This window comes from Centroberyx gerrardi, chromosome 6 (assembly GCF_048128805.1).
Source record: "Centroberyx gerrardi isolate f3 chromosome 6, fCenGer3.hap1.cur.20231027, whole genome shotgun sequence".
Classification (NCBI taxonomy): Eukaryota; Metazoa; Chordata; class Actinopteri; order Beryciformes; family Berycidae; genus Centroberyx; species Centroberyx gerrardi.
Window position 1 is genome coordinate 28119318 of NC_136002.1, and position 23741 is coordinate 28143058.

At 42.3% G+C, this 23741-nt stretch overlaps 1 protein-coding gene across 1 annotated transcript in view; it reads left to right on the forward strand.

Moving 5' to 3' along the window:
- Nucleotides 1-23741, forward strand: part of ryr1b (ryanodine receptor 1b (skeletal)) — an 83559-nt gene that overhangs the window by 42435 nt on the left and 17383 nt on the right. The window contains exons 46-87 of the mRNA XM_078283946.1: nucleotides 42-177; nucleotides 263-446; nucleotides 739-850; nucleotides 988-1108; nucleotides 1236-1405; nucleotides 1602-1822; nucleotides 1954-2044; nucleotides 2533-2673; nucleotides 2780-2943; nucleotides 3432-3510; nucleotides 3619-3708; nucleotides 3798-3938; nucleotides 4579-4656; nucleotides 4765-4840; nucleotides 4926-5049; nucleotides 5159-5274; nucleotides 5392-5459; nucleotides 6040-6161; nucleotides 6472-6521; nucleotides 7520-7580; nucleotides 7700-7826; nucleotides 7920-8028; nucleotides 8161-8242; nucleotides 8598-8728; nucleotides 8865-9185; nucleotides 9795-10035; nucleotides 10753-10840; nucleotides 10987-11079; nucleotides 11681-11695; nucleotides 13430-13600; nucleotides 13973-14032; nucleotides 14125-14259; nucleotides 14854-14966; nucleotides 15070-15166; nucleotides 15273-15379; nucleotides 15477-15528; nucleotides 16144-16224; nucleotides 18711-18810; nucleotides 19276-19355; nucleotides 19787-19863; nucleotides 20398-20471; nucleotides 21005-21022. Of these exons, the coding sequence (XP_078140072.1) occupies nucleotides 42-177; nucleotides 263-446; nucleotides 739-850; nucleotides 988-1108; nucleotides 1236-1405; nucleotides 1602-1822; nucleotides 1954-2044; nucleotides 2533-2673; nucleotides 2780-2943; nucleotides 3432-3510; nucleotides 3619-3708; nucleotides 3798-3938; nucleotides 4579-4656; nucleotides 4765-4840; nucleotides 4926-5049; nucleotides 5159-5274; nucleotides 5392-5459; nucleotides 6040-6161; nucleotides 6472-6521; nucleotides 7520-7580; nucleotides 7700-7826; nucleotides 7920-8028; nucleotides 8161-8242; nucleotides 8598-8728; nucleotides 8865-9185; nucleotides 9795-10035; nucleotides 10753-10840; nucleotides 10987-11079; nucleotides 11681-11695; nucleotides 13430-13600; nucleotides 13973-14032; nucleotides 14125-14259; nucleotides 14854-14966; nucleotides 15070-15166; nucleotides 15273-15379; nucleotides 15477-15528; nucleotides 16144-16224; nucleotides 18711-18810; nucleotides 19276-19355; nucleotides 19787-19863; nucleotides 20398-20471; nucleotides 21005-21022 (4717 nt within the window). The remainder of the gene's footprint in view (nucleotides 1-41; nucleotides 178-262; nucleotides 447-738; nucleotides 851-987; nucleotides 1109-1235; nucleotides 1406-1601; nucleotides 1823-1953; nucleotides 2045-2532; nucleotides 2674-2779; nucleotides 2944-3431; nucleotides 3511-3618; nucleotides 3709-3797; nucleotides 3939-4578; nucleotides 4657-4764; nucleotides 4841-4925; nucleotides 5050-5158; nucleotides 5275-5391; nucleotides 5460-6039; nucleotides 6162-6471; nucleotides 6522-7519; nucleotides 7581-7699; nucleotides 7827-7919; nucleotides 8029-8160; nucleotides 8243-8597; nucleotides 8729-8864; nucleotides 9186-9794; nucleotides 10036-10752; nucleotides 10841-10986; nucleotides 11080-11680; nucleotides 11696-13429; nucleotides 13601-13972; nucleotides 14033-14124; nucleotides 14260-14853; nucleotides 14967-15069; nucleotides 15167-15272; nucleotides 15380-15476; nucleotides 15529-16143; nucleotides 16225-18710; nucleotides 18811-19275; nucleotides 19356-19786; nucleotides 19864-20397; nucleotides 20472-21004; nucleotides 21023-23741) is intronic.

Sequence of the window (23741 nt, forward strand, 5' to 3'; positions counted from 1 at the left end):
TTACCTCTCTTGGTCTTTCCCTTATATGCATGGTGATGTAGGTGGTGACGTACCTGGCAGGCTGTGGACTGCAGATGTGCCCCATGCTCCTATCTAAGGGCTATCCTGACATCGGCTGGAACCCCTGCGGAGGAGAGAGATACCTGGATTTCCTGCGCTTTGCTGTCTTTGTCAACGGTCAGCCGCGTCACATAGTGATTTACCTATTTGCTTTTGTGTTGTGAGTAATAATTGTCACTAATACCTGCATTCCTTCTCACAGGAGAGAGCGTGGAGGAGAATGCCAATGTTGTGGTGCGTCTGCTCATCCGTCGCCCCGAGTGTTTCGGCCCGGCGCTGAGAGGAGAGGGAGGCAACGGTCTGCTGGCTGCCATCGAGGAGGCCATCAAGATCTCCGAGGATCCCGCCAGGGATGGACCCACTGTCAAAAAAGACAGGCGCTTCATGTAAGTGATGGGACAATATACAGTACATTATGTGATACTTGAAATTTAAAAACTCTCAACTGTACAGGAGACATAGTTTTCATTCAAAAAAGTATGATAAAAAATTCATACCGAACGGATACAATAAACTATAATTCATGAATAAATAAAATAATTTATTGACCCCTATTATGTAAAGTACTATTTTAAAGTTCTGAATGAAAAGATCAGTAATCTATGAAAAACAAAGAAAATTCCAACAATGTGTTTTTCCATGCCACTAAGTTTTTGTTCCTCATTTCCTGATTGACAGGTTTGGCGGTGAGGAACAGCACGAGGAGAACCGCGTCCATCTGGGAAATGCCATCATGTCCTTCTACTCGGCCCTCATTGATCTGCTGGGCCGCTGCGCTCCTGAGATGCATGTGAGTGGAATGTCTTTATCACACCATTGATTTCTCTTAAGCCTCCAGGAACAGTGGTATGTGATGGTTGAGCTGTAGTTAGGTTAGAAATAGAGCTATCTACAGGTCTCACATGTCTTAAATGTCCATGTCTGCAGCTGATTCAAGCAGGCAAGGGCGAAGCTCTAAGGATCAGGGCCATCCTGAGGTCTCTGGTGCCAATAGAGGACCTGGTGGGAGTCATCAGCCTGCCGGTGCAGATCCCTGCCTACGGCAAAGGTTAGATTCAGTGGAACATGTATCAACATATTGATAAAAAAAACATATATGGGAAAAAATATTGTTCGGCATCCTCTATGTGTTTTTAGGTGATATCATATATGTTTTTTTTTCATCCTAACCCCAGATGGTCACACTATTGAGCCCAAGATGTCGGCCAGCTTCGTGCCGGACCACAAGGCCTCCATGGTGCTGTTCCTGGACAGAGTGTACGGTATTGAAAACCAGGACTTCTTGCTCCATGTGCTGGAGGTGGGCTTCCTGCCTGACATGAGGGCTTCAGCCTCCCTGGACACGGTGAGCAGGCAAACAGACTACAAATACAGTGTAAAATGGAGAGCGTCACCCCACTTCTGTCATTCCAGATGCATTCTAGAAATCTGTACCATTACGTTGATGTTATTCTCTGATTTATCTGTCTCCAAGAGAAATACATTGCCCAGCTTTCGGTGTAAATTTATGGTAATATTACTGTCTTCCTCTCTGGCTATAGGTGGCATTCAGTACGACTGAAATGGCCTTGGCGCTGAACCGCTACCTGTGTTCGGCTGTGCTGCCTCTGCTCACCAAGTGCGCCCCGTTGTTCGCCGGCACAGATCACCGCGCCATCATGATCGACTCCATGCTGCACACCATCTATCGCCTGTCCCGCGGCCGAGCCCTCACCAAGGCCCAGAGGGACGTCATCGAGGAGTGCCTCATGTCCCTCTGCAAGTCAGTCATAGTCTCATCCACAGCACTTCAGAAGCGTATTGATTATCTGATTGATAATCTAACAGTATCAATGAGTGATATAGCTTCAGCAATGGTGCTTTTACAGTAATATTTACTCTGCACATTCACAGGTACCTTCGTCCCTCCATGCTGCAGCATCTGCTTAGAAGGCTGGTATTTGATGTGCCTATCCTCAATGAATATGCCAAGATGCCTCTTAAGGTTTGACAGCTATTTTATTATATTTTATTTTATTTATAAAAATTCTGAACTTCCATTTGTCCACATGAATTCAATATGCCAAGTGACCAGATAGATTTTATTAATTTATTACCTTATGAATGGTTGTTGCAGCAGCAAAAGTAATAGGATTCAGCAGGGAAAAAGACAAATAGAATATAAAATAAGCAATAAATACAGTAAGAAAAATAATAAAAACAATAAAGCAATAAAATGCAATGTAAACAATTTTGGGGGTCCTATAAACATGTGTCAAACAGACTCTATTATATGGAAATGTGTATGGATGGAGTATGGAGTACTAACATGTATGGATTAAATTACAGTTGTTAATGCATTTACTAACAGTTGTTACATACAGATGTCACAATTACTTAAATATAGATTACTAAATTAGAAATATGTGCTATACTGTATATACAGTATATCAATATTTTTCTCCTTATTTCCCTCTTTTTTAATTGTTTCAGCTGTTGACCAATCACTACGAGCGTTGCTGGAAGTACTACTGCTTGCCTAACGGCTGGGCGAACTTCGGTGTGACCTCAGAGGAGGAGCTGCATCTTTCACGTAAACTCTTCTGGGGCATCTTTGAATCTCTGGCACACAAGGTGAGAGCTGGATCTGTTGGTGTCAACATAGTATTAACACTGTTACAACAGGGATCAAGGTTTCAGCGTTATTAACCTGACCTGTCTGACCTCGTCTCAACTCTAGAAATTTGATGCAGAGCTCTTCAAGATCGCCATGCCCTGCATCTGTGCTATAGCAGGAGCCATCCCTCCTGACTATGTGGACGCCACCTACTCTTCCCACACTGAGAAGAAGGCGTCTGTAGATGCTGAAGGCAACTTTGATCCCAAACCAGTGGAGACCACCAAGTGAGCACTGGGAGGAAAATACAAGAATAGTACCAAAATAGTTGGTGACACTTGACAGTGTCCTTATTCCAGAGTTATTAACCTATGGAAGATTACTGTAAATACACAATAATACACAATAATACTGTGTAAGTAATTTCCTTAATGTACTTACAAATATATAACAACAAAAGTTAGTTACAGAAAATTGTGGAGTGAAAATTGTGCTGTTATACCCTTGTAAATACACTATACATTCGGAACCTTTCATTAGCGAGCTGCACTAAACTGGTTCCCTAGAATAGAATAAAATAGAATAGAATAATACAATATATAAGCTATGAATGCTACAATATGCTAAGTATTACTGTGTACTTGCAATATTTTTCTATAGGTTAATTTGCAGGTTAGTACACCATAGTGAAGGCTTTCCAAAGTTAAGTGTTACTCAGTAGTTTATAGTATTCATAATGTGTGCAGTGTCAAATTTTGGGTTTGTTCACTCACAGCACCATCATCCCAGAGAGACTGGATGCCTTCATCAACAAGTATGCAGAGCACACTCATGACAAATGGGCCTTTGAAAAGGTCAGTTATGGAAAATGTCCATCATCTGATATAAATCAATTCCCTATTTAATATTTTAAACCACCAGTACTGTTTAATGAATGTCTGAGCAATCATATCAATTTTCAGATTCAGAACAACTGGACCTATGGAGAAGTGTTGGATGAGAATGGCAAGACCCATCCGATGCTCCGGCCATACAAGACCTTCTCTGAAAAGGTAATGAGCTTCCATCATCTGTCTTTTGTTAGTCTGAGTTCCTGCTAATCTGCCGCTATCTTTTAAATCCTTTTCTCCCTGTGGCTCAGGACAAGGAGATCTATCGCTGGCCCATCAAAGAATCCATCAAAGCCATGCTGGCGTGGGAGTGGACACTGGAGAAAGCCAGGGACGGGGAGGTAGAAGTAGAGAAGAAGGCCGCCACTCGCAAGATCTCCCAAACTGCTCAGGTACAGGAGAGAAGATCAGCAAAGATTGATTAAAGGCTCAGTATTCTGCTTAATTTGTGCCGCCCAATCAGGCACAATGGAAAGGATGGTACTGGTCTAAAGTGACTTAATGGCAAATTTATATTCCTTAAGTGTTCATCTTTAATTTGTCAAGACCAAATATTATTCGTTAATATGGAAAAAATAGTTAAATATAGGACTCAGCTGGTCCTCCAGGACTAGAAAGGGGGAGAAAAATCAGACGTACAGTACCTCTACCTCTAACAGTCTCTCACATTGCATACTTCAGCAATGCAATCTCATCTCTTCTCACTCGATATCAGGGGTTCCCAAACATTTTCATGTCAAGGACTCCCAAACAGATACATATTAGACCACAGGCTCCCTCTTTAAAAAAATATCCCAAGGAACTCCATCTGACAAGATTTTTAAAGTTATATATGATTTAGTGCGGAACTGTCTATAATTTCCATCATATTTGAGTCAGTATAGTCCAGCTTATGCATTCTCCCACTGGGCTAACTTTTAGGGAGTGAAATAAGCTAATCCTCTTTTTTCTGGGGATCCCCTGGAACCCCCTGGAGGTCCCCCAACCCTACATTGGGAGCCACTGATCTATGTGATGTGTTTCTGTCTGCAGGCCACTTATGACCCCAGCCACGGCTACAGCCCTCAACCAATCGACATCTCAGGAATGGCCCTCTCCAGAGAGCTGCAGGTATGCAACGATCTTTCACAGCACTGATAGGTACAATATTTGGATTAGACATGTGTCATGAGCTCGGCAGATTGATTTCAACTACATTGTCCCACCCTCTCTCTGCAGTCTATGGCTGAGCAGCTGGCTGAGAACTACCACAACACCTGGGGCCGGAAGAAGAAGATGGAGCTACAGGCTAAAGGTAAGAGGGGTTTCCATCATACATCCAGTTCGGTTGCCAGTTCTTAGTCTGTTGATTCAGAAAATGGCATGTGTGCTCCTCGTAGGCGGTGGCACCCACCCCTTGCTCGTGCCTTATGACACCCTGACGGCTAAGGAGAAGGCCAGGGACAGAGAGAAGGCCCAGGACCTGCTCAAGTTCCTCCAGCTCAACGGATATGCTGTGACAAGGTAAACACGAGGCCACTGCTAGACCTCACGCTGCAGACAAACATTTCAGTTAGGATTTAGTGTGTTTCCTCTGCTTCCTTATATTCCTTATATTCCCTCTTTTCTCCAGGGGTCTGAAGGACATGGAGCAGGACATTTCCTCCATTGAGAAGCGTTTTGCCTACGGCTTCCTCCAGAAGCTTCTCAAATGGATGGACATTGCCCAGGAATTCATCGCCCATCTTGGTACTGTGTCCTAAGGGACTTAGACTAGGCTTCTGATTGGTGCAGAGCAATTTATAGTGTAGGCATGTGTACCGTTTGACTGAGGACTGACTTTTTCTGGGGGTTTTTTATTAACAGAGGCTGTGGTTAGCAGTGGTAGAGTGGAGAAATCGCCGCATGAACAGGAGATCAAATTCTTTGCCAAGGTGAGTTATTTGATGCTTAGTTCAGTTCTCTTTTCGCAGAGTCTTGCTCAAAGACAATTCGACAGGGCAGATTCTTGCCGAAATGGTGGTTTGAACCCTGGTCCTCTGGTTGAAGGTTGGTTTCCCTGCTCACTGTACCACTCTTCAGCCCATGATGATGAGCACAGGGAGATACGGCCGGTTCAGTGGCGTGATTGTGTGTCTCTGGAACTGACTGTATCTCCAATAATGATTAGTTACTGGAGCAGAAAAAAGTCTGCGTATTTATGGCTGTAACTGCACACTCAAGACCCAGGACAACGGACTTGTTGCATAATAATCCTTTTCATCCTTTTCTTTTCATTGCAAGATCATTATGAGCAACGCTTATAGTGCCATCAGGCTTGAGTGAAACGTGGGGCTCATTATGAACTTAAAATAAAAAGGATTCTTTCAGCCATAAATACTGTATGTGGCATTATTTGCTCCTTTGATGTTTTTCTTGCCGTTGCCAGCACTTCTTGACTGACACACTGTGCACAAGTTTGTTTGTTTTTTCCTTGTCTGCAATGATTATTCACACTTTCGTTGTTATCTACAGATTCTCTTGCCGCTGATAATTCAGTACTTCAAGAACCACTGCCTCTACTTCCTCTCTACTCCTGCTAAAGTCTTGGGTAGTGGAGGGCATTCCTCCAACAAGGAGAAGGAGATGATTGCAAGGTAGGTGGCACTTCAGCGCTTAGAAAAAAAAGCTCTATTCAAAAGACTGTATTGTTCTCTGAATAATTTGGCCTACACTCTCTTATCATGTACCTTTAGCACAGTACTTTGCGTGTGATAGTGTCTGTCCTCTTTCCTCTCAATATCCCCTTTTCCATGTCTCTTCATCTCTCTCTTTGTCTACTCTTTTATGCGATATTCCCTTAATTCCCTTTTGCTTTGGTGTCACTTCAAACATCCTTCCTGCCCTGTTTCCCTCCCATCCTCCCTCCCTCTCCCTCCCTTTCCTCTTTTCTCCTCCTACCTTCAGTATCTTCTGTAAGTTGGCTGCTTTGGTGAGACACAGAGTATCTCTTTTTGGTAAGGAACCTGCATGGTGGCGTTTTTGCCCTGTCACCATCTCTGTCCCTCTGTCTTCCTCTCTCTTTTCTCTCTCTTTCTGTCTCCTCTTTCTTCCTGTTTTCATACTAATCAGCATTGTATCACAAATTCACCTTTATCCTTACTCCTCCCTCCTTCCTTGCTGGACCCACCCTCCCCTTTCTAACGCTTCTCTCTCTTTAGCTCTGCTTCTGCTCGGCTTTGGTTTTTTTTCTGCAGCCTGGTGTTCTCCTGGTTGTCTGTGAGCTTTTTCAGCCTGGAAAAAAAAACATCTCAGATTGTCACTCACAAACTGCAGAGAGTAATTTGAGCATGAGTGTTTGTAACGGTGTCAGGCATCCACAGACGGTACTATACTTGCAGCTCCGTAATGTGTTCAGAGCCTGGCTGATTTGAGGCAGTATTTGCTTTATCCTCATTCTCCTCCTCATTCACCACCATGTGTATGTAATAGTTCATAGATTCAGTCACCCTTATGTAACCGATGGTCACTGGACACTGGCAGGCACCTCACATTGAGTCTTTGCCCCCGCTCGCTCACCAGTACCACGTGACCACGATAGTCAAAATGTCGTAAACCGATCTGCCACTTGAAAAGGATCCAATTCAAATGGTGAAGCGCGGGTATTGCAATTAAGGAGCGAGTTTATTCCAAGGGGAAATACCACACAGTCTCAATTACATTACACTTACAAAGAACTGTACTGTAATAAACTGTTTGAGTTATCTCGATTACATAATATGTCTGTGATGAGTAAACATGAATGGTTCATCTTGTTGTATTGGTTTTGGACAATGTTTCCTAACATACTCTACCATAACTGTATGCCATGTTTGCGTTTTTCAATACAGATTTATTATAATTAACTCCTCTTGTATTCTGAATGAATCTGACCGTCACAGTAAATTGATACAGCTCTTGTAGAAATTGGAATCGCGGGACAGCTGTGATAATTTCTTTTTTGTGCTGTTTTCAGGAACGGATGCAGGTGCGGTGGTCAATTGTCTGCACATCCTATCACGATCACTGGATGCCAGGTACCCACCATCTGTTCACATCACGTCCCAATGGGTATCTACTCAAGCACTTTATGACAGTGGAAACTGAAATGATGTATTTCATTGTTTGCCTATTCTTTTACCTCTCTCTCTTCAAGGACTGTGATGAAATCAGGCCCTGAGATTGTGAAGGCTGGCTTGCGTCAGTTCTTTGAGAGCGCTGCGGACGACATCGAGAAGATGGTTGAGAATCTGAAGCTGGGCAAAGTGTCCAGTCGCAACCAGGTCAGAAACAGCCTCTGGCATTTCACATCAAGTTGTTTTTCACTCTGCATCATCTTCCTTGAATTGATCTCTATCTATCTGTGTGTGCTACAGGTAAAGGGTGTGTCGCAGAACATCAACTACACCACCATTGCCCTGCTGCCGGTCCTCACCTCGCTGTTCGACCACATCGCCCAGCACCAGTTTGGAGATGACGTCATGAGTGAGTGAAGTGCTTCTCTCCCCTGAATTAATGGCTCAGCATTTTATATTTGGCCCTTCACTGTTTCTTGACTCACTGACCCAGAGGAATGACTCAACGCTAACGCTTTGCCTCTCTCCTCTGCATCCTCAGTGGACGACTTGCAGATATCCTGCTATCGTATAATGTGCAGTATCTACTCTTTGGGCACTGTCAAGACCCCGCATGCAGAGAAGTGAGTAGATACCTCTATGAGTCTATGAACGTATGTAAGAACGAATCTACTGTCCAGCAGGGTGGTGCGTTTTTTACTGTTGTTAATAAGTTTGTCTGTTTTACCAGGCACTTTGGTACGTAACCAGCCATCATTTGGAGTCATATTCTGTTCTAAAAGTGCAATTGTCTGGTAAAATACTGAAAGTGGCTGGTGAATTTTGGGATTTAACTGCCACTGTTGCCAGTAGAAAAGTTAGTTTCCTGCCCCACTTTACATTACTATGGGATTTGATTGAAGCATTGGTGTGTACTTTGTGTCTTTGATTGTGCGCTGACTTGTTGTGAGAGAATTTTTGTGGTTTTCTCCTGTGCAGACAGCGACCAGCTCTGGGCGAGTGTTTGGCCCATTTGGCAGCTGCGATGCCAGTTGCCTTCCTTGAGCCAGAGCTCAACGAGTTCAACACATTTTCTGTTTATACCACCAAGACACCCAGAGAGAGATCCAGTGGGTTTTAGCATTCTGTCTTGCTTTCCTCCCCAACACAACATCACACTCATATTTTACTAAGATTAAAATATTAAGGGTGTGTTAATAATTCAGCGTTCCCTCTCCGCCTCTCTGCTTCTTTCTTGTCCTTCAGTTCTGGGTCTTCCCAACCAAGTGGAGGAGCTGTGCCCCGACATCCCAGAGCTGGAGGTCCTAATGAAGGAGATCAGCGACCTGTCCGAGTCTGGGGCTCGCTACACTGAGATGCCCCATGTGATTGAGATCACCCTGCCCATGCTGTGTAACTACCTGCCCCGCTGGTGGGAGAGGGGCCCAGAGAACTTCCCCGACCTGGAGGGCCAGATCTGCACCTCCGTCACCTCCGAGCAGCTCAACCAGCTGCTGGGTAGCATCATGAAGATCGTGGTCAACAACCTGGGTATAGACGAGGCCTCCTGGATGAAGAGATTAGCAGGTCAGTGAGCAGGGATTTCACAATTAGGCAATCAAGGGCTTTCATGTGACGTAACACAGCGGGGCAGCTATAGTGGAGGTCCACAGCTTTTGGGCGATAGTGGCTGTGAACAGCTACTATCACTGTCCTGTTGTAGTAGTTGCAGGTTATCGGTTGCATTACTAAATTAGTTTTACTTATAACATTACTGGATGGACCTACATTCTCACCACAACAATCTTTTTCAAGTATCTCTCTTTTTCTAGCCTGGTTGTTGTATTGTTCACCATTATTTATGCACAGTCAATTCTCCAATAGACCTCCATGATAGTGCCAGCCGTGGTTGCTAGGAGATTTGTGATGCAAAGGCAATTATGGGTTTATTTTTTCAGAATGAGATCCTCTGTGGTTCTGTATTAGATCAGTTTGTGAATCAAACATGCTGCTTGGATATGGTCTTGCCAACAACTTAAATAAGCTTCCATAATGAGTTTTACTTTCATGCCAACAATAATTTCATGAGCATAGACAAAGCTATTTCCACATGTTGTACATCTCATTTTAGAATGAATCCTTGCACCTTTATAACTGCTGTCGGTTACCATTGATTCCTGTGCGCCCCGTGTCCAGTGTTCGCCCAGCCCATTGTGAGCAGAGCGATGCCGGAGATGCTCAAGTCCCACTTCATCCCCACCATGGAGAAGCTGAAGAAGCGCTCCGGGAAGGTGGTTGCCGAGGAGGAGCAGCTGCGCATGGAGGGCAAGTCGGAGGTGGACAGTGAAGACGGGACCATCAGAGACGAGTTCGCTGTGCTGTGTCGAGACCTGTACGCCCTTTACCCCCTGCTCATCCGCTACGTGGACAACAACAGGTAGACAAAACCTGCCATAAGGTGGACTGCACATTTTGCTATTGCTTTAAAGCCGTCTAGTGTTATTATTATCATTTACAATTTAGCTGACACTATTCTCCAGAGTGACTTACAAGACTTACAATGAGTGAGCAGGTAGCGGTTCAGTGTCTTGCTCAAGGACACTTTGACAGGACATAACATTATTTATTGACATCTTCTTCTTCTTCTTCTTCTTCTTCTTCTTCTTCTTCCTCTTCATCTTCTTCTTCTACTTATTTTTGTATTTTAATTTTTTTTCTGGTTGCAGTGGTGGTAGTAGTAGTAGTAATAGTATTTGGGATTTCATGTGACGAAACACAGTGGGGGCGGCTATAGTGGAGGTCGTACTAGTAGTACTAGTAGTAACAGTAATTTGTTTGCTGGAAGTCCTATTTATTTATTACTTCATTTCTTTCTTTCTTTATGCATGTATTTATTTATTACAATTATTATTACAATTATTATTATTACGTGTAGTAGTAGTAGTAGTAGTAGTAGTAATGTTGTTGTTGTTATGCTTATTAGAAGTATTAGTAATATAAGTATCGTTATTAGTATTATTATATGCTCAGGCACTGTCTTGGGCTTCATACATCTTAAGCACACACATGATGCTACATGCAGCAGTAAGTATGTACAGTATGTTGTACTGTAGTTGTATTTGTACTGAGTTAATCCATATCTGTCGTTGTTCAGGGCGAGGTGGTTGACCTGTCCAGACCCAGACGCAGAGGAACTCTTCAGGATGGTGGGAGAGGTCTTCATCTTCTGGTCCAAATCTCATGTGAGTGTCCTGTCCTACTCTCCTCTTCCTTATTCTTTGTGGTTTTCTCTCATTTTCTTTCTTGCTCTGCTAGATGTCTTTTCCTCTCTTGCTGAGTTGGCTTGCTCCTCGGTTATCAAGCAAATCCCTCTCATTATCCATTACAGAACTTCAAGAGAGAGGAGCAGAACTTCGTGGTGATGAACGAGATCAACAACATGTCCTTCCTCACCGCTGACAGTAAGAGCAAGATGAGCAAGGTGAGAGTGGACAAACAGACATATCGCCAAATAAACATAGCCCACTCATTGTTGAATAAGATGTTTTAAAATACTTACTCCATAAGTTAAGCTGTAACACATTAAGACACTAAACTCTAATAATGAATAATTCACTAACACCTCCCATTCCTAGCAGGGAAATGCTGCGGAGAGGTTACACGAATAAGACTGAAAAAGGAAAAAGCCTTTCTGCGTCTCTCCTCAGCTCTTATTTCTTTTCCTCCTACTTCTCTATTTTATATCATTAGGGTTACAGGAATATTTTGGTATCTATTGTCAGGGAGCTCTGACCCTTACAATCCTTACTATTGGTTGCTTGTAAAGTTACTGATCGAGGAGTTTAAGCTTACGCACATTGTGAGTCGCTCTGGATAAGAGCGTCAGCTAAATGATTACAATGTAAATGTAAAAATAAAAAGATTAGTTATTAGATAATTAATACGTCCACCTGCAGGACGTTCCTGAAGGCCTGGAGCAGCAGAGTCAGCGGCTTTCTACAGTCCTTAGCCAGCAGTAGGAGTGTTGCTAACTGTGTTTTCTCCTTATGTCCTGTGTCGGGGGTTGGACGCTGGGCCTCTAGGCCGGAGATGGAGAGGTTAGATTGTGTTTGTGCACGAGCGCTGTGCTGATCGCATGGCACCCTGAGTACTGGGGAGGCATTTCATCAAGCTCTCCCTCGGACTACCGCACTAGACCACCTCACACACAGACCCCAGTTTTCACACACATACACACACAAACAAGGTTAAACACACACTTACATTCACACACATACACACACACAAGAATACACACTGGTAATAACATGTTTTTGCACATTTCTAGTGATACTGTTGAAATGATATACTGTACAATGTAGATTCAGCTGAAACAACTTAGATGTAAGAATGTTGTCTTCAAGTGGGATTTTTATGATTGTACTAGAGTGATAAGTGTGGTTGTGTGTATGTTAGCGGTGATTATTTCTGTGTGTGTGTATGTGTGTGTGTGTGAGTAGGGGTCTCGAGCGGCTTGATGAAAGCTCTTTGCTGTAGATTGTAGTGGTGTGAGAGGTTTCATGGCACTCGGTTGAGCGGTTGCGTATCTGATTTGAAGTGCGCACTGCTGCAGCCGAGTGCCATCACCCTATTTGTTTTGTTTGATTAATAAATAAAGTTTGTCTTTAGATGGTCCTTGTTGGATACAATATGGAGCCCATGCTACTGTGCCGTCTGCGATGTTGTAATCTGGTTGTTGACGCTTGGATTTCTTTCAGCTTTGGTGGTAAAGATTCCTGCGCTGGGGAACTCTTAATCGCCCTTCTCTTTTTCCCTTACCCCCATTGGCTTTTTTTTCCACTCCATGTTTACACCCAAAATCCATACCATCCCCTGCTGTCATCATTAGATTCACTCGCTCCATCATTAGCATAGCTAGTCACGTTTGTCGGGGAATCAAAGTTAGCTTGACATCCCTGGATAGCCCTCATATTTACTAACTTGAATTGTTCCTCCATGTCTAATTTATTGACACCATTAAATTATTTAAATCATTGAATATCTAATCAGTGTTTGATTGATGTTTCACATGGTTGCTGTAAGACAGATAGTAAGACTGCTGACTGAGAAAACCTCCTCTCCTTGGCTGTCATATGGGCATTACTGTAGTGAGCTTCTGTTACCTGATCATTACAACGCCTCGCTCTGCCCAACGACACACACACACACACACACGCACACACAGACACACACACTCACAGGGCAGAGGGGGTGCTGTAGGGCCAGACAACAGTCAGTAATGAGCATTGGCAGCCTCAGGACCGGAGTGTGTGAGAAGAGCTCCAGGGCGATGGAGCCGACCCCATAGACTTGTGCTGTTCTGTGTGCTGTGCAAAGGATGGGATGTGCCCCATCCGGCCACTGCACTACTAACAGTGAGGCTGCATTGTGTGTAACTACTGTAGCTGACGCAGCAACGAAGCACCTGAAAGACCCACCAGAACAAGCTGCACTTTTGATACTGAAAGGCTCGACTTTGGGAGAATAAATTGCTGTAGTTGTAGATCTGTTTAACTTTCATCTTAGTAAGTGATTCACTTTTATTTTCAGCATGTTGTGGTTTTGAGTATTACTCAGTAGCTAGTATGAACGGGGAAGGGGTTTCTCTTGCCATCTCATTTTATCAATTTCCAATTATGATTTATGTTAGAAGTACTTATACCTCACTTTTTATACTTGCCTTTGACTACCTTAAACCAAAAGATTTTCTGAAAAGGTAAGTTTTAATGTGTCAGGTAGACCGGACAGTGATGGATTGACGGATCAGTCTGACCTTTCCGTTCTCTCCATAGTCTGGCGGCTCGGAGCAGGAGCGTACCAAGAAGAAGCGGCGGGGCGACCGCTACTCGGTGCAGACCTCCCTCATAGTAGCGGCGCTGAAGAAGATGCTCCCCATCGGCCTCAACATGTGCTCTCCTGCAGACCAGGAGCTCATCAATCTTGCCAAGATCAGATACTCGCTGGTACTGTGCCGTGATTGAAGCCAACTCACTCACTGTATTTGTGACCCAACATGGAGAAGCAAGCACATTATGGGAGATAGTTTTTCATAGATTCTTGATCTTTGCATTCAGAACTTTAAAATGTTATATTACATGATAGGGGTCAATAAATTATTTTGTTTAAATTATTCATTTTTGCATCAAAAAGTGCATTTTGAATCATTTTCTGATATAAAAAGTTTTACCTGTAGAATAAGATTTACCCAGGTTCAACAGCCTAAAACCCCCAAACATATGTTGCGGTTCTCTACTGAACTGTATGTTCTTTTTGAATGTCTTGAATAAATGAATGAATTATGAATGTCCTCTGTATCTTTGCCTCTTCCCTTACAGAAAGACACAGATGAGGAGGTGAGGGAGTTCTTGCAGAACAATCTGCATCTGCAGGGCAAGGTGAGATGGCTTTCTTAAAGGTTTTAAAGATTTAAAGACATGTAAATATCTCTGTATACAATATACACTGAGTATCTGACCCTTGGCTCCAGGTGGAAGACCCTGCGATGCGCTGGCAGATGTCTCTGTATAAGGAGATGTCCGGGAAGGCTGAGGATGCCGAGGATCCTGAAAAGGTGGTGAAAAGGGTACAGGAGGTGTCAGCTGTCCTTTACCACATTGAGGTGGTGAGTATACACACAACTCAGGTGTTCTGTAGGCAAGCACACATTACTGTATACAAGCTGTACACATACTTTGGTGGCCAGTGGTTGCCTAATTGTTAGAGAAATGGGCTTGTGTCCAGAAGTTCATTGGTTTGAATCCCTGGACCAGCTGGGAAAATGTTGGTGGGGAAAGTAAAAGCGCCCTCTTCTACCTCAACAATTACTATCAACGTGCCCTTGAGCAAGGCTGTGCAAGGCAACATTTTATGAAAAAATAGAACTGTCTCCTAAACAGTGAGTGAGTGCTCCGTCCAGAGAAAGCTGGACTAGCTGGAAGTTCACATCTCAGTTCAAACTTTACTTCTTGCTGCCATTTTGGATCGCCAAAATGAAAAGTTACAGCTTTAACCCCAAAATACTGCAGTGGAGCTGCTCAGTGACCAACAGTAGAAGTGGTTGTGAATGTGTATAAATGTGTGAATGTGAAGCAGGGTGTTGCTAAAAAAGGGGCAAACATGCTCGGTCAACTTTCCTGCATGAATAAATACAAATATACAGTATATGCACAGAAGCGTTTTATCCAGTAGAACACATCTGAGTTGTTTGTTCCCTCAGACGGAGCATCCCTTCAAGTCAAAGAAGATGGTGTGGCACAAGCTGCTGTCCAAACAGCGTCGCAGGGCGGTGGTGGCCTGTTTCAGGATGACCCCCCTGTACAACATCCCCAGGTAATAATTCTCTTCATACTCCATATACAAAAATTATCTATAGTAAAATTAAAAGCAAACACAGGAACCACATGCAGTAAGAGTGAATGATCTCTCCTCTCAGGCACAGGGCGTCCAACATGTTCTTGGATGGATACAAGCGCAACTGGTTAGAGACTGAGGGTTACTCGTTTGAGGACAAGATGATTGACGACTTATCAGTAAGTCAGTCTCCCCTGACCTCTGTGGCATATGGTGGCATATTCTCCACGGCATATTCTGCAGTTTTTGCTGAGTCACAATTTTACGGTGTCCTCCAATAATTAGAAAGCCATGGAGGAAGAGGAGGAAGAGGAAGAGGAGACAGAGACAAAGCCTGACCCCCTTCATCAGCTGATTCTTCATTTCAGTCGCACCGCTCTCACAGAAAAGACGTAAGAGCGTCTCGTGCCGCTTCCTTTTTAGATTTACTTTTGTGACCTGTTCCTCAGTAAGACTCACCATGATTTCTGTTCTGTTGTCTCAATACAGTAAACTTGACGTTGACCACCTGTACATGTCTTATGCTGATATTATGGCAAAGGTAAGGCTCCCGCATGGCTGCTGAATCAGCAGCCTGGTCTCACGAAATTTCATGAAATGAACACAATGTAATAAGATGCAAATAAAGTGCTCTGTGCATAAAAACTGAAAGAAATACATTTCCCCACCCAGACATGACTAGAAATAGGCAGTAGTTGTCGAGGGAAGTAAGTATGTGGAGGTTTACATGTGCCTTCAACTCCAACTTTCAATTCCAATATTCATCCCAACTCAAAGTTTTCTAATGTGAATGCAGTTTTTCTTAATTAATCATAAGCAATACCAAAATCTTACCCTAACCTTAACCAAATCGTTTTAGTTCCCTAACCTTAACCACAAACTTAACTGAAGTTGTTTTACTTGCCTAAACTTTAACATTATCTAACCTTATCACACGACAAGCACAATGTTGTTCCAGTGTTGTCACATAATCCTTTCATGGTGGCGGAACATAATCTTCACTAATGTTCAATCTGTGTTTCAGAATTCGTGCTCATTTCACGAAATTTTGTAATGGAAGACTGTGTTGGAATCACTTACTGTACTAGATCTTATGTCATTTCATGAGAATAGCTGTGTACGATTCCTGACTCTGGCTCTGTTGTTTCACCTCCAGAGCTGCCACATTGGTGAGGAGGACGAAGGGGGAGAGGAGGAGGGGGAGGAGCCGTCCTTTGAGGTGCGACAGACAGAGATGGTATGGGGGGACCAGGGGAAGGGGGACAGGGGAGTCAGCGGAGAAGCAACTCCCCGCGCACTGAGTGACCACACCCAGTCACCACACCCCGCACACTCCCCCCCGCTGCCACATCTCCTTTCCTCTGCCAGTCTTTCTCTCATTCACTCACTCACCACTTCTCTGTTTCCTCTATCTCCTGCTATGGTGGACTGACTTGTGCATTCCTTTGCTGGACTCTGCCCAGTAGTCTGATTTGTGTTCCCCTCCTAAATTGCATGACTCGAGTGCAGAGAGATGGTGCAGCTAAAGACAACAAAATGAAACCTAGGTCAAAATACGCAGCTGAGTCTCTTCTAGCCGCGTTTGACTTAAGAGTCACAAATTCTAACCCTGATGTGCATCTAAAGTTTTAGCATTAGTCACATGATTTGAATGAACGATAACAGAATAAATATCTCACTCATTATTCAAACCAAAATCCAGATTTGGATGCTGTGATATTGTAGAAATCCATTGCTTCTCCTGGAAGGTAGCATTACACCCAGTTGCATTATACTAATTCCTTAATGTAGTGTAAAGCTTCCTTCAATGGGTTGAATGATGATTCTTACTTTGGGTTATTTTCATCCATTGAACATTGTTACACACACATTTATATTTAGCACTAGCAAGGTATTCAGAAAAATGATGCTGCCCTCCAAGAATTAATTGAGCAGCTATTTCTGGAAACTGAGCCATGCAGCAGGTTTCCTAACAGTAGAACCAGCTCTCCTGTGCTGATCTCGTGTGTGTGTGGCCAGTCTGTAGTCCACCTCTCCTAGACTTGCACCGCCCTTTCCTGACTCACTCGTCCCCGTACTCACCCACTAGTTGGGCTATGTTCACTCATTTGGACTCATCTGGTAACTCTGGTTTGAGCTCTAACAACCCCCGAGTCATCTGTTGATTTTGTTTGTCTTTACTTTGAATTGGACTTCATTAACAAGTCTCCCTCTCTGTACTCACCAATGGACTACAGTAAAAGCCTGCACAATCAGCCAGACATACACTGTTCCCAACTCAAACACGCACTCACGCAAGCACTCACTCAAACACACACACACACACACACACACACACACACAACACACACACAACCCATCTTTACTCACCTCAAAGTACTGTAATACAGACACATAGTTTCTCTATAAGGAGAGGAGAACCTCTGTAACTAGAGAAAGATCTCTCCATCATGTTTTATAACACATGGTCAGGCCTACGAGGGAGGGGGGTGGAGGGAGGGTAGATAGAGTTGTGGGTGCTTTGGGTGGGGGCTTTGGCATTGTGTGTTGTGGGTGGGTCATATTTAATCTCTTTTGTCAACAGGATGGTTGTTTATAGCAGTTATATGTATTATTTGTTACAGAGGCAGTGGTATAGTGTCCTATAGTATCATATAGTATTGTATAGCATAGCATAGCATAGCATAGCATAGTATAGTATAGTATATAGTATTGTATAGTATAGCATTGTACAGTACAGTATTTTTGGTTTTATACAGTTATAACAGTAGTATAGTAGTTTTCCAAGATTGTTGGAGGCTCACACACTCTTTTACAGTTACATTTAGTTCGTACTGTGTAGTTCTTTGAAGGGCTGGACAATATGGACAAAATTAATATCATGATAATCATAAGAAATTATTTCAATATTTATATATAACAATATATACAAACATATGCAAAATCTAATGTTAAATAATCAAATTGATGTTCAAATTGTTTCAGATCTCATTTTGTGAGAGATTTCAAACAGTATTTGCTTTTTATCATTAGACAACACAATTGTGTATCATAATAACTCAACTGTATTTCTTCACGATACGATTCTATTGAAAGACAATCAGCGATAATATTGAATTATTGCCCAGCCCCACTTTTTTTTTGTACACATACTAAATTTTATAGCATTAGCTGCAGATTAGTCACAAATGTAATGGATCATACATCATGTTCTACCTTCCTGTAGGCACTGTTTAGATCCTCATAGGGGTTTACACCTGTTTTAACTGACTGAACGAAGAGAAACCATGCCTTTCTCATAGGAGAACTGGTAGCATGTCAGGCCATGAAATAGAGCAGCGCTGAGCCATACTGTTGGAGGCGGGAGGAGTGCATGCTGTCAATGTTACTCAGACTACTACTGTACTACCCCGTAGGAGTGTATGACCTGTGTGCCACGCTCTGGAAGAGCAGCCGGCCTGCTTGCTGCCGTCAAACGTTTGCTGCCACTGGCAAATGTCAAGAGCTGGAATAACGACCTCCATCACTAATACACATTGTGTTCCCAAAGAAGAGAGAGAGAGAGTGTGTGTGTGTGTGTGTGTGTGTGTGTGTGTGTGTGTGTGTGGGTGGGTATGCATGCACGTATACGTATGTGTGTGCACAGATTGTTAGAGTGAGTGCGGGGGGCAGTGCAGGCCTGGTTGGCAGGGTTACAGCTGTCCTCCTGCCTCTCTCCCACAGGAAAAGGAGATGGAGAAACAGAGGCTTCTGTACCAGCAGTCCCGTCTGCACAACCGAGGGGCTGCAGAGATGGTGCTGCAGATGATCAGCGCCTGCAAAGGTAGCCACAGTGTCCCTGAGACACACACACACACACGTATACACAGTGCTCGCTCATCCCCCAATCCTTGTGCACTAGGCCAGTGGTTCTCAACCTTTTTGGCCCATGACCCCTTAAAACAAAGGTAATGCCCACTCACGACCCCTGTCACAGGCTGCATATGCAGAGTGCTGAATAGTTCAACCAAAGACTGATTTTCCCAAGTTTAATTATATCATTATCTGAGGAGGCCTAGAGGCTTAAAACTATTCAGCATTTCACAAGAAAAAAGCAAAAATTAGAGAAAAATCTGAAAAATAAACATGATAATAAATTTGTATAGTAGAAATCCTATCCTATAAATGATCTTGAGAGCCCCCAAGAACTGCCGCTCGACCCCCTGAGGGGTCCCGTCCCCTAGGTTGAGAACCACTGCAATAGACAACAAAAAGGATTACACATTGTTAACGTGTCTCCTTGTTTCAGGCGAACCCGGAGCCATGGTTTCTTCCACACTCAAACTGGGAATCTCCATCCTCAATGGAGGCAACAGTGATGTACAGCAGGTGAATGAAGCGTAATAGTGTTTTACATAGCTTTAGAAATAAATATAATTTGACAGTTGTTAATTTTAAAATTAATGCACTAACCACAATTTTCCACTTGTACCAGTACTAGAACTAGATTGCCTCGTAGCTGTGTTAAAATCACTGTAAAACTCTCATGTCTTATTGCTAAAGTATTTATCTTCAAGCCTTTCATTCAGATGCACAGCAGGTGAAGGGAGCCATTGAGCCTTTTGTTTATCTCTTTCCAAATATCCTTTCTATTTGGTTACAATCTGCTCTCTGTATGAATCATCTTTTGTTTTAGCCACATACTCTGTTTATATTCTCTTCCTTTCAATCTAACAGCAATACTATTCACCCTCTTAATTTCTTAAGCGTATTGCTGTTGTGAAGAAAATGTTTGTTATTTTCTTCCTGTCTGTGTGCAGAGAATGCTGGACTATCTGAAGGATAAAAAGGATGTGGGATTCTTCCTTAGCGTTCAGGCTCTGATGCAGACCTGCAGGTGGGTTCACTCACTGTCACATCAGATTCCCCATAACAGTTATCCATCAATCAGGCAAAATCAGTGTAGTCATTATTTAATACTGTCCAATCAAGCAATGTGATTGTGCTTCAGTGTGCTGAGTAGGGTAACACTTTACTTTGCTATGCCCTTATTGCAGTTTACAGTATTAGCCTTTGTATGTTAAAGTATGTAAGAGCACAATAATACTTTATATACCCATTTGCAAAGGTTAATACACAGGTTATTACACTAGGCATTGTAAAGTTTCACCCTGTATATTCAGGAATTGACTATGATGGGCTGTTAGACAGACAGCAGTAAAAGTAAATTATTTTTCCAACTATTTTATCTTTTTTGTATGTGCCTGTTTTATTCATCTGTCACCGTGTGTTGAATTCATGTCTGACATTTTTGTTGTTTACTTCGTTGGTTTGTGTTTGTTAAGGTTTATAAAACACTGTTTTGAAAACGGCTATGTAAGTAATTAATATATTATTAATATTAAATTGACTGTTTATTTGATATTGACAGCGTTTTGGACCTGAATGCATTTGAGAGACAGAACAAGGCCGAGGGGCTTGGGATGGTTTCAGAGGAGGGCACTAGTGAGTACACTCTATAACGCCCCACTGTCACACACACACTCCAACCTGGACCACTCCATTTACACACACGCACACACACAGACACACACAAACACACACACACAAGTTTCTACATCTTTGTTCTTTTCAGTGTGTTACAAAGTATACTATCAGTAAAGGTTGTAGTACTTTGTTTTGCATTGGTTTATGATTCAGTCTGTCATTTGTGTCTAGTTCAGTGTTTATTCTGAAATAACCACTGTTTGTGTGTGTATCTGAGTGTGCCTTGCTATGGATGCCTGCGTACAGGTGTGTGTATCTGTGAGTGTGTACTGTACAAACAGAATGACAGTGTGTTAGATGAATCATAGCATTTTGACTGTTGATGTATGAAACTGTTTATCATCCTCTGACAACCTCGGGATCTCAGGACTCACTGCGTCTCTCTTTGTCTTTCTCTCCCCTACGCCACATTCACTATGCCCATTTCACCCCTTTACCCCTCATGCCCCTGTCTTCCCCACCCACCATTTTGCTGCTCTCACGGTTCTCAGATATGAAGCTAGAACGTGGTAAATAAAACCTGGCTCTCATATATTCTCTATTATTTTCTCTCTCTCTCTCCTTTCTGTCCTCTCTTTCTCTTGTAGCTATTCACCTGACTAGTCTTTTCCTTGCTGTGTAGTTAATATGCATTTCATTTCGCACTCAAGGACTCAGTGAAATCAAGCTTTACAATCACTTGCTTGGTTAAATTGTGAAGGTAAATTTGTACTGTTATAGGTGTTGTCGTAGTTGTACTCATCTCTGTCCTTTTGCTTTTCAAGTGATTGTAAAGTGGCATTTTTCTCCTTGAGTGTTTTACCACAGATCTACTGTAACTCCAACACTCTCAGTCCGGTGGCTGATCAAAGGGAAGGAACGGCAGTAACCTCGTTCTTCCTCTCCCGATCAGCTCTCTCAAGTAGATCACTGTAGAACTGTACTGACCTTGTGTCCTAGAAACTCTGAAATGAATTGCAGTAGGGACTCTCCAAACCCGGTCTGTCGCTGATACAAATCATTCGACATGATTTGATCCAACACCCTTACATGGTAATAAGCCATGGCTCCCAGACCATCTGTGTAACACCACCACATATACATCCCCACATTCCCTCAAATCTCCCATAACTTCTCATCATTTTATCCCCCTTTACCAATACAGTGCCAAAGGATGTTCTCTGGAAAATCAGGTCATCAACATCGGTTATTACAATGGCCTCATTCCATCATTAACCTTTGAAAACTGAAAATGATTGTTTGTACACAACCATACTCTGTAAGCACTGAAACTCTTCCTAATACACAATGTACTTAAAAGCGTGTAACAACACAATTTTAGTGCAAATTGTACAAACATAATGCACTAAAATAGGTGCTTCAAAATGGATAAATGCTATAAATTTGCTAACATTGCTATTGTTTTTTATTACTGAAATTATGTTATGTTGTGTCTCATTGAGAGTTCAGGTGAGAGTTTATAATATAATGTATGAGGTGATATTTACCAGCAGAAAATAAATTGGAAATAAAGTGTTTCCACAGTTAACCTAGTATGCTATTGTCACACAATTTTGGCTAGTAGCCACATGGTTAACTAAAATTATTCATGGCTACATTTTGTAAGCACTTATTTTTGTACAGCACACTTATACACTTACACAAAAAACACACTTACATTGTGTTTTTACACCTCTGCAAATACATTAACACCCCTGTAAGTGCATTATGTATTAGGGAGATTATCAAGTATCTACATAGTATTATCGTGTACTTACAATACTCCTCCACAGGTTAATACACAGGTTAATAAATTGGAATAAGGCCACTGCAAAGTAACGTGTTACCAATCAGGTTTATATGGTTTGTAAAACCTTTCTAATCACTGCTGAATGGTTATGAATACAAAGACAAAGCCACCTCGTCACAGAAATAGATGTGTCTGTGTTTAATCTACAATAATAGACTTTTATTTGACAGAGAGCATCTTGTGGTGGTATTTAAACCTCATAATCATTATATAGTTACTATATAGTGTTAAAGCCAATTTTAACAATGCACATACATGTTAAGTGTAAGCTGTTAACATGTATATTAAACATACAAACATCCAGGCTAAGTTTTTGGGATTGAACTCATGCAAAACTAACCCTTAAACTTTTGTTTCGATAATATGTATCTAATGTGTCTTTATTGCCTGTTTTTGTACTAATAATGACCTCCAGGTTTCACCAACTCCTACTAACCCTAATAGCAGTTAACTGATCATAACATTATTGTGTCAGTACTAAAGCACTCTACTAACTTTTGCTTTTAACTGCCGTTGGCAGCAATCCAACAGGTTGGTTTACATTCATTGAGATGTTGACCAATTATTTCTTTTGGATTGAACGTTCTGTTGTTTCCATCTCATCATGTGAGAAACCATGGATCCTCTAAAATCATTAAAAGCACTGTTGACCCTTCCTCTTCCTCACTTTGCTACTATGAAGCCCCCAATCCTGGACCCACACTGTGGCTGTGCCGCCTGCTGAGAAAGACTTAGATGTATAGACTTAGGCTTCTTCATCACTACTTTTTGTAGCCATTCTACTGTAGCTTTTTCCTGCCATATTGGTGGTATTTGTAGTGTGCAAGTCGTAATGCTTTGTTTCATTCAGTTGGAAGTTGGAAATTCACAGTTAGGTCGAAATTACAACCTCTGTGCCTTCTAATGGTCCAGCTTGGAAAAACCACGGAGGAAACATGGACACCAGCGAGATTTTCTTTGCCCAACATAAAATACTGTCTACCATTTAATAGCTAATGTTATATCAATGATATTTGGCTAGCTAGTTAGCATAGAATGTTTACAACTGAATGGGTAATTTAATACAATGCAATACACAATGCTCAAAATCTAACTTAAGTGCATTCTGAGGATTGTAGACCTGATGAAAGTAATGATGTGTCACATTTACAATGTATTCCACGTTGCTGTCATGACATCAGATAACAGCATTTAGGAAAACTCGGGGTTGAGAAAACTTGCCCAAGTTTCCTACTTGGAATTTCGACTTGAAGGGCCATCACACTTTTCCTATCAGGAAGTCAGAATTTCCGACTTTTCGATATCTCTGGAATGCAGCATAAGTACCTGTGGTCAATTCTGCCAATCAGAGGTAATATAACACCACCATCAAGCTTGTATTCAGCTCCACCAATCAGATGTAATGTAACACGAGCGTTAAGTATTGTATTCACATAAAA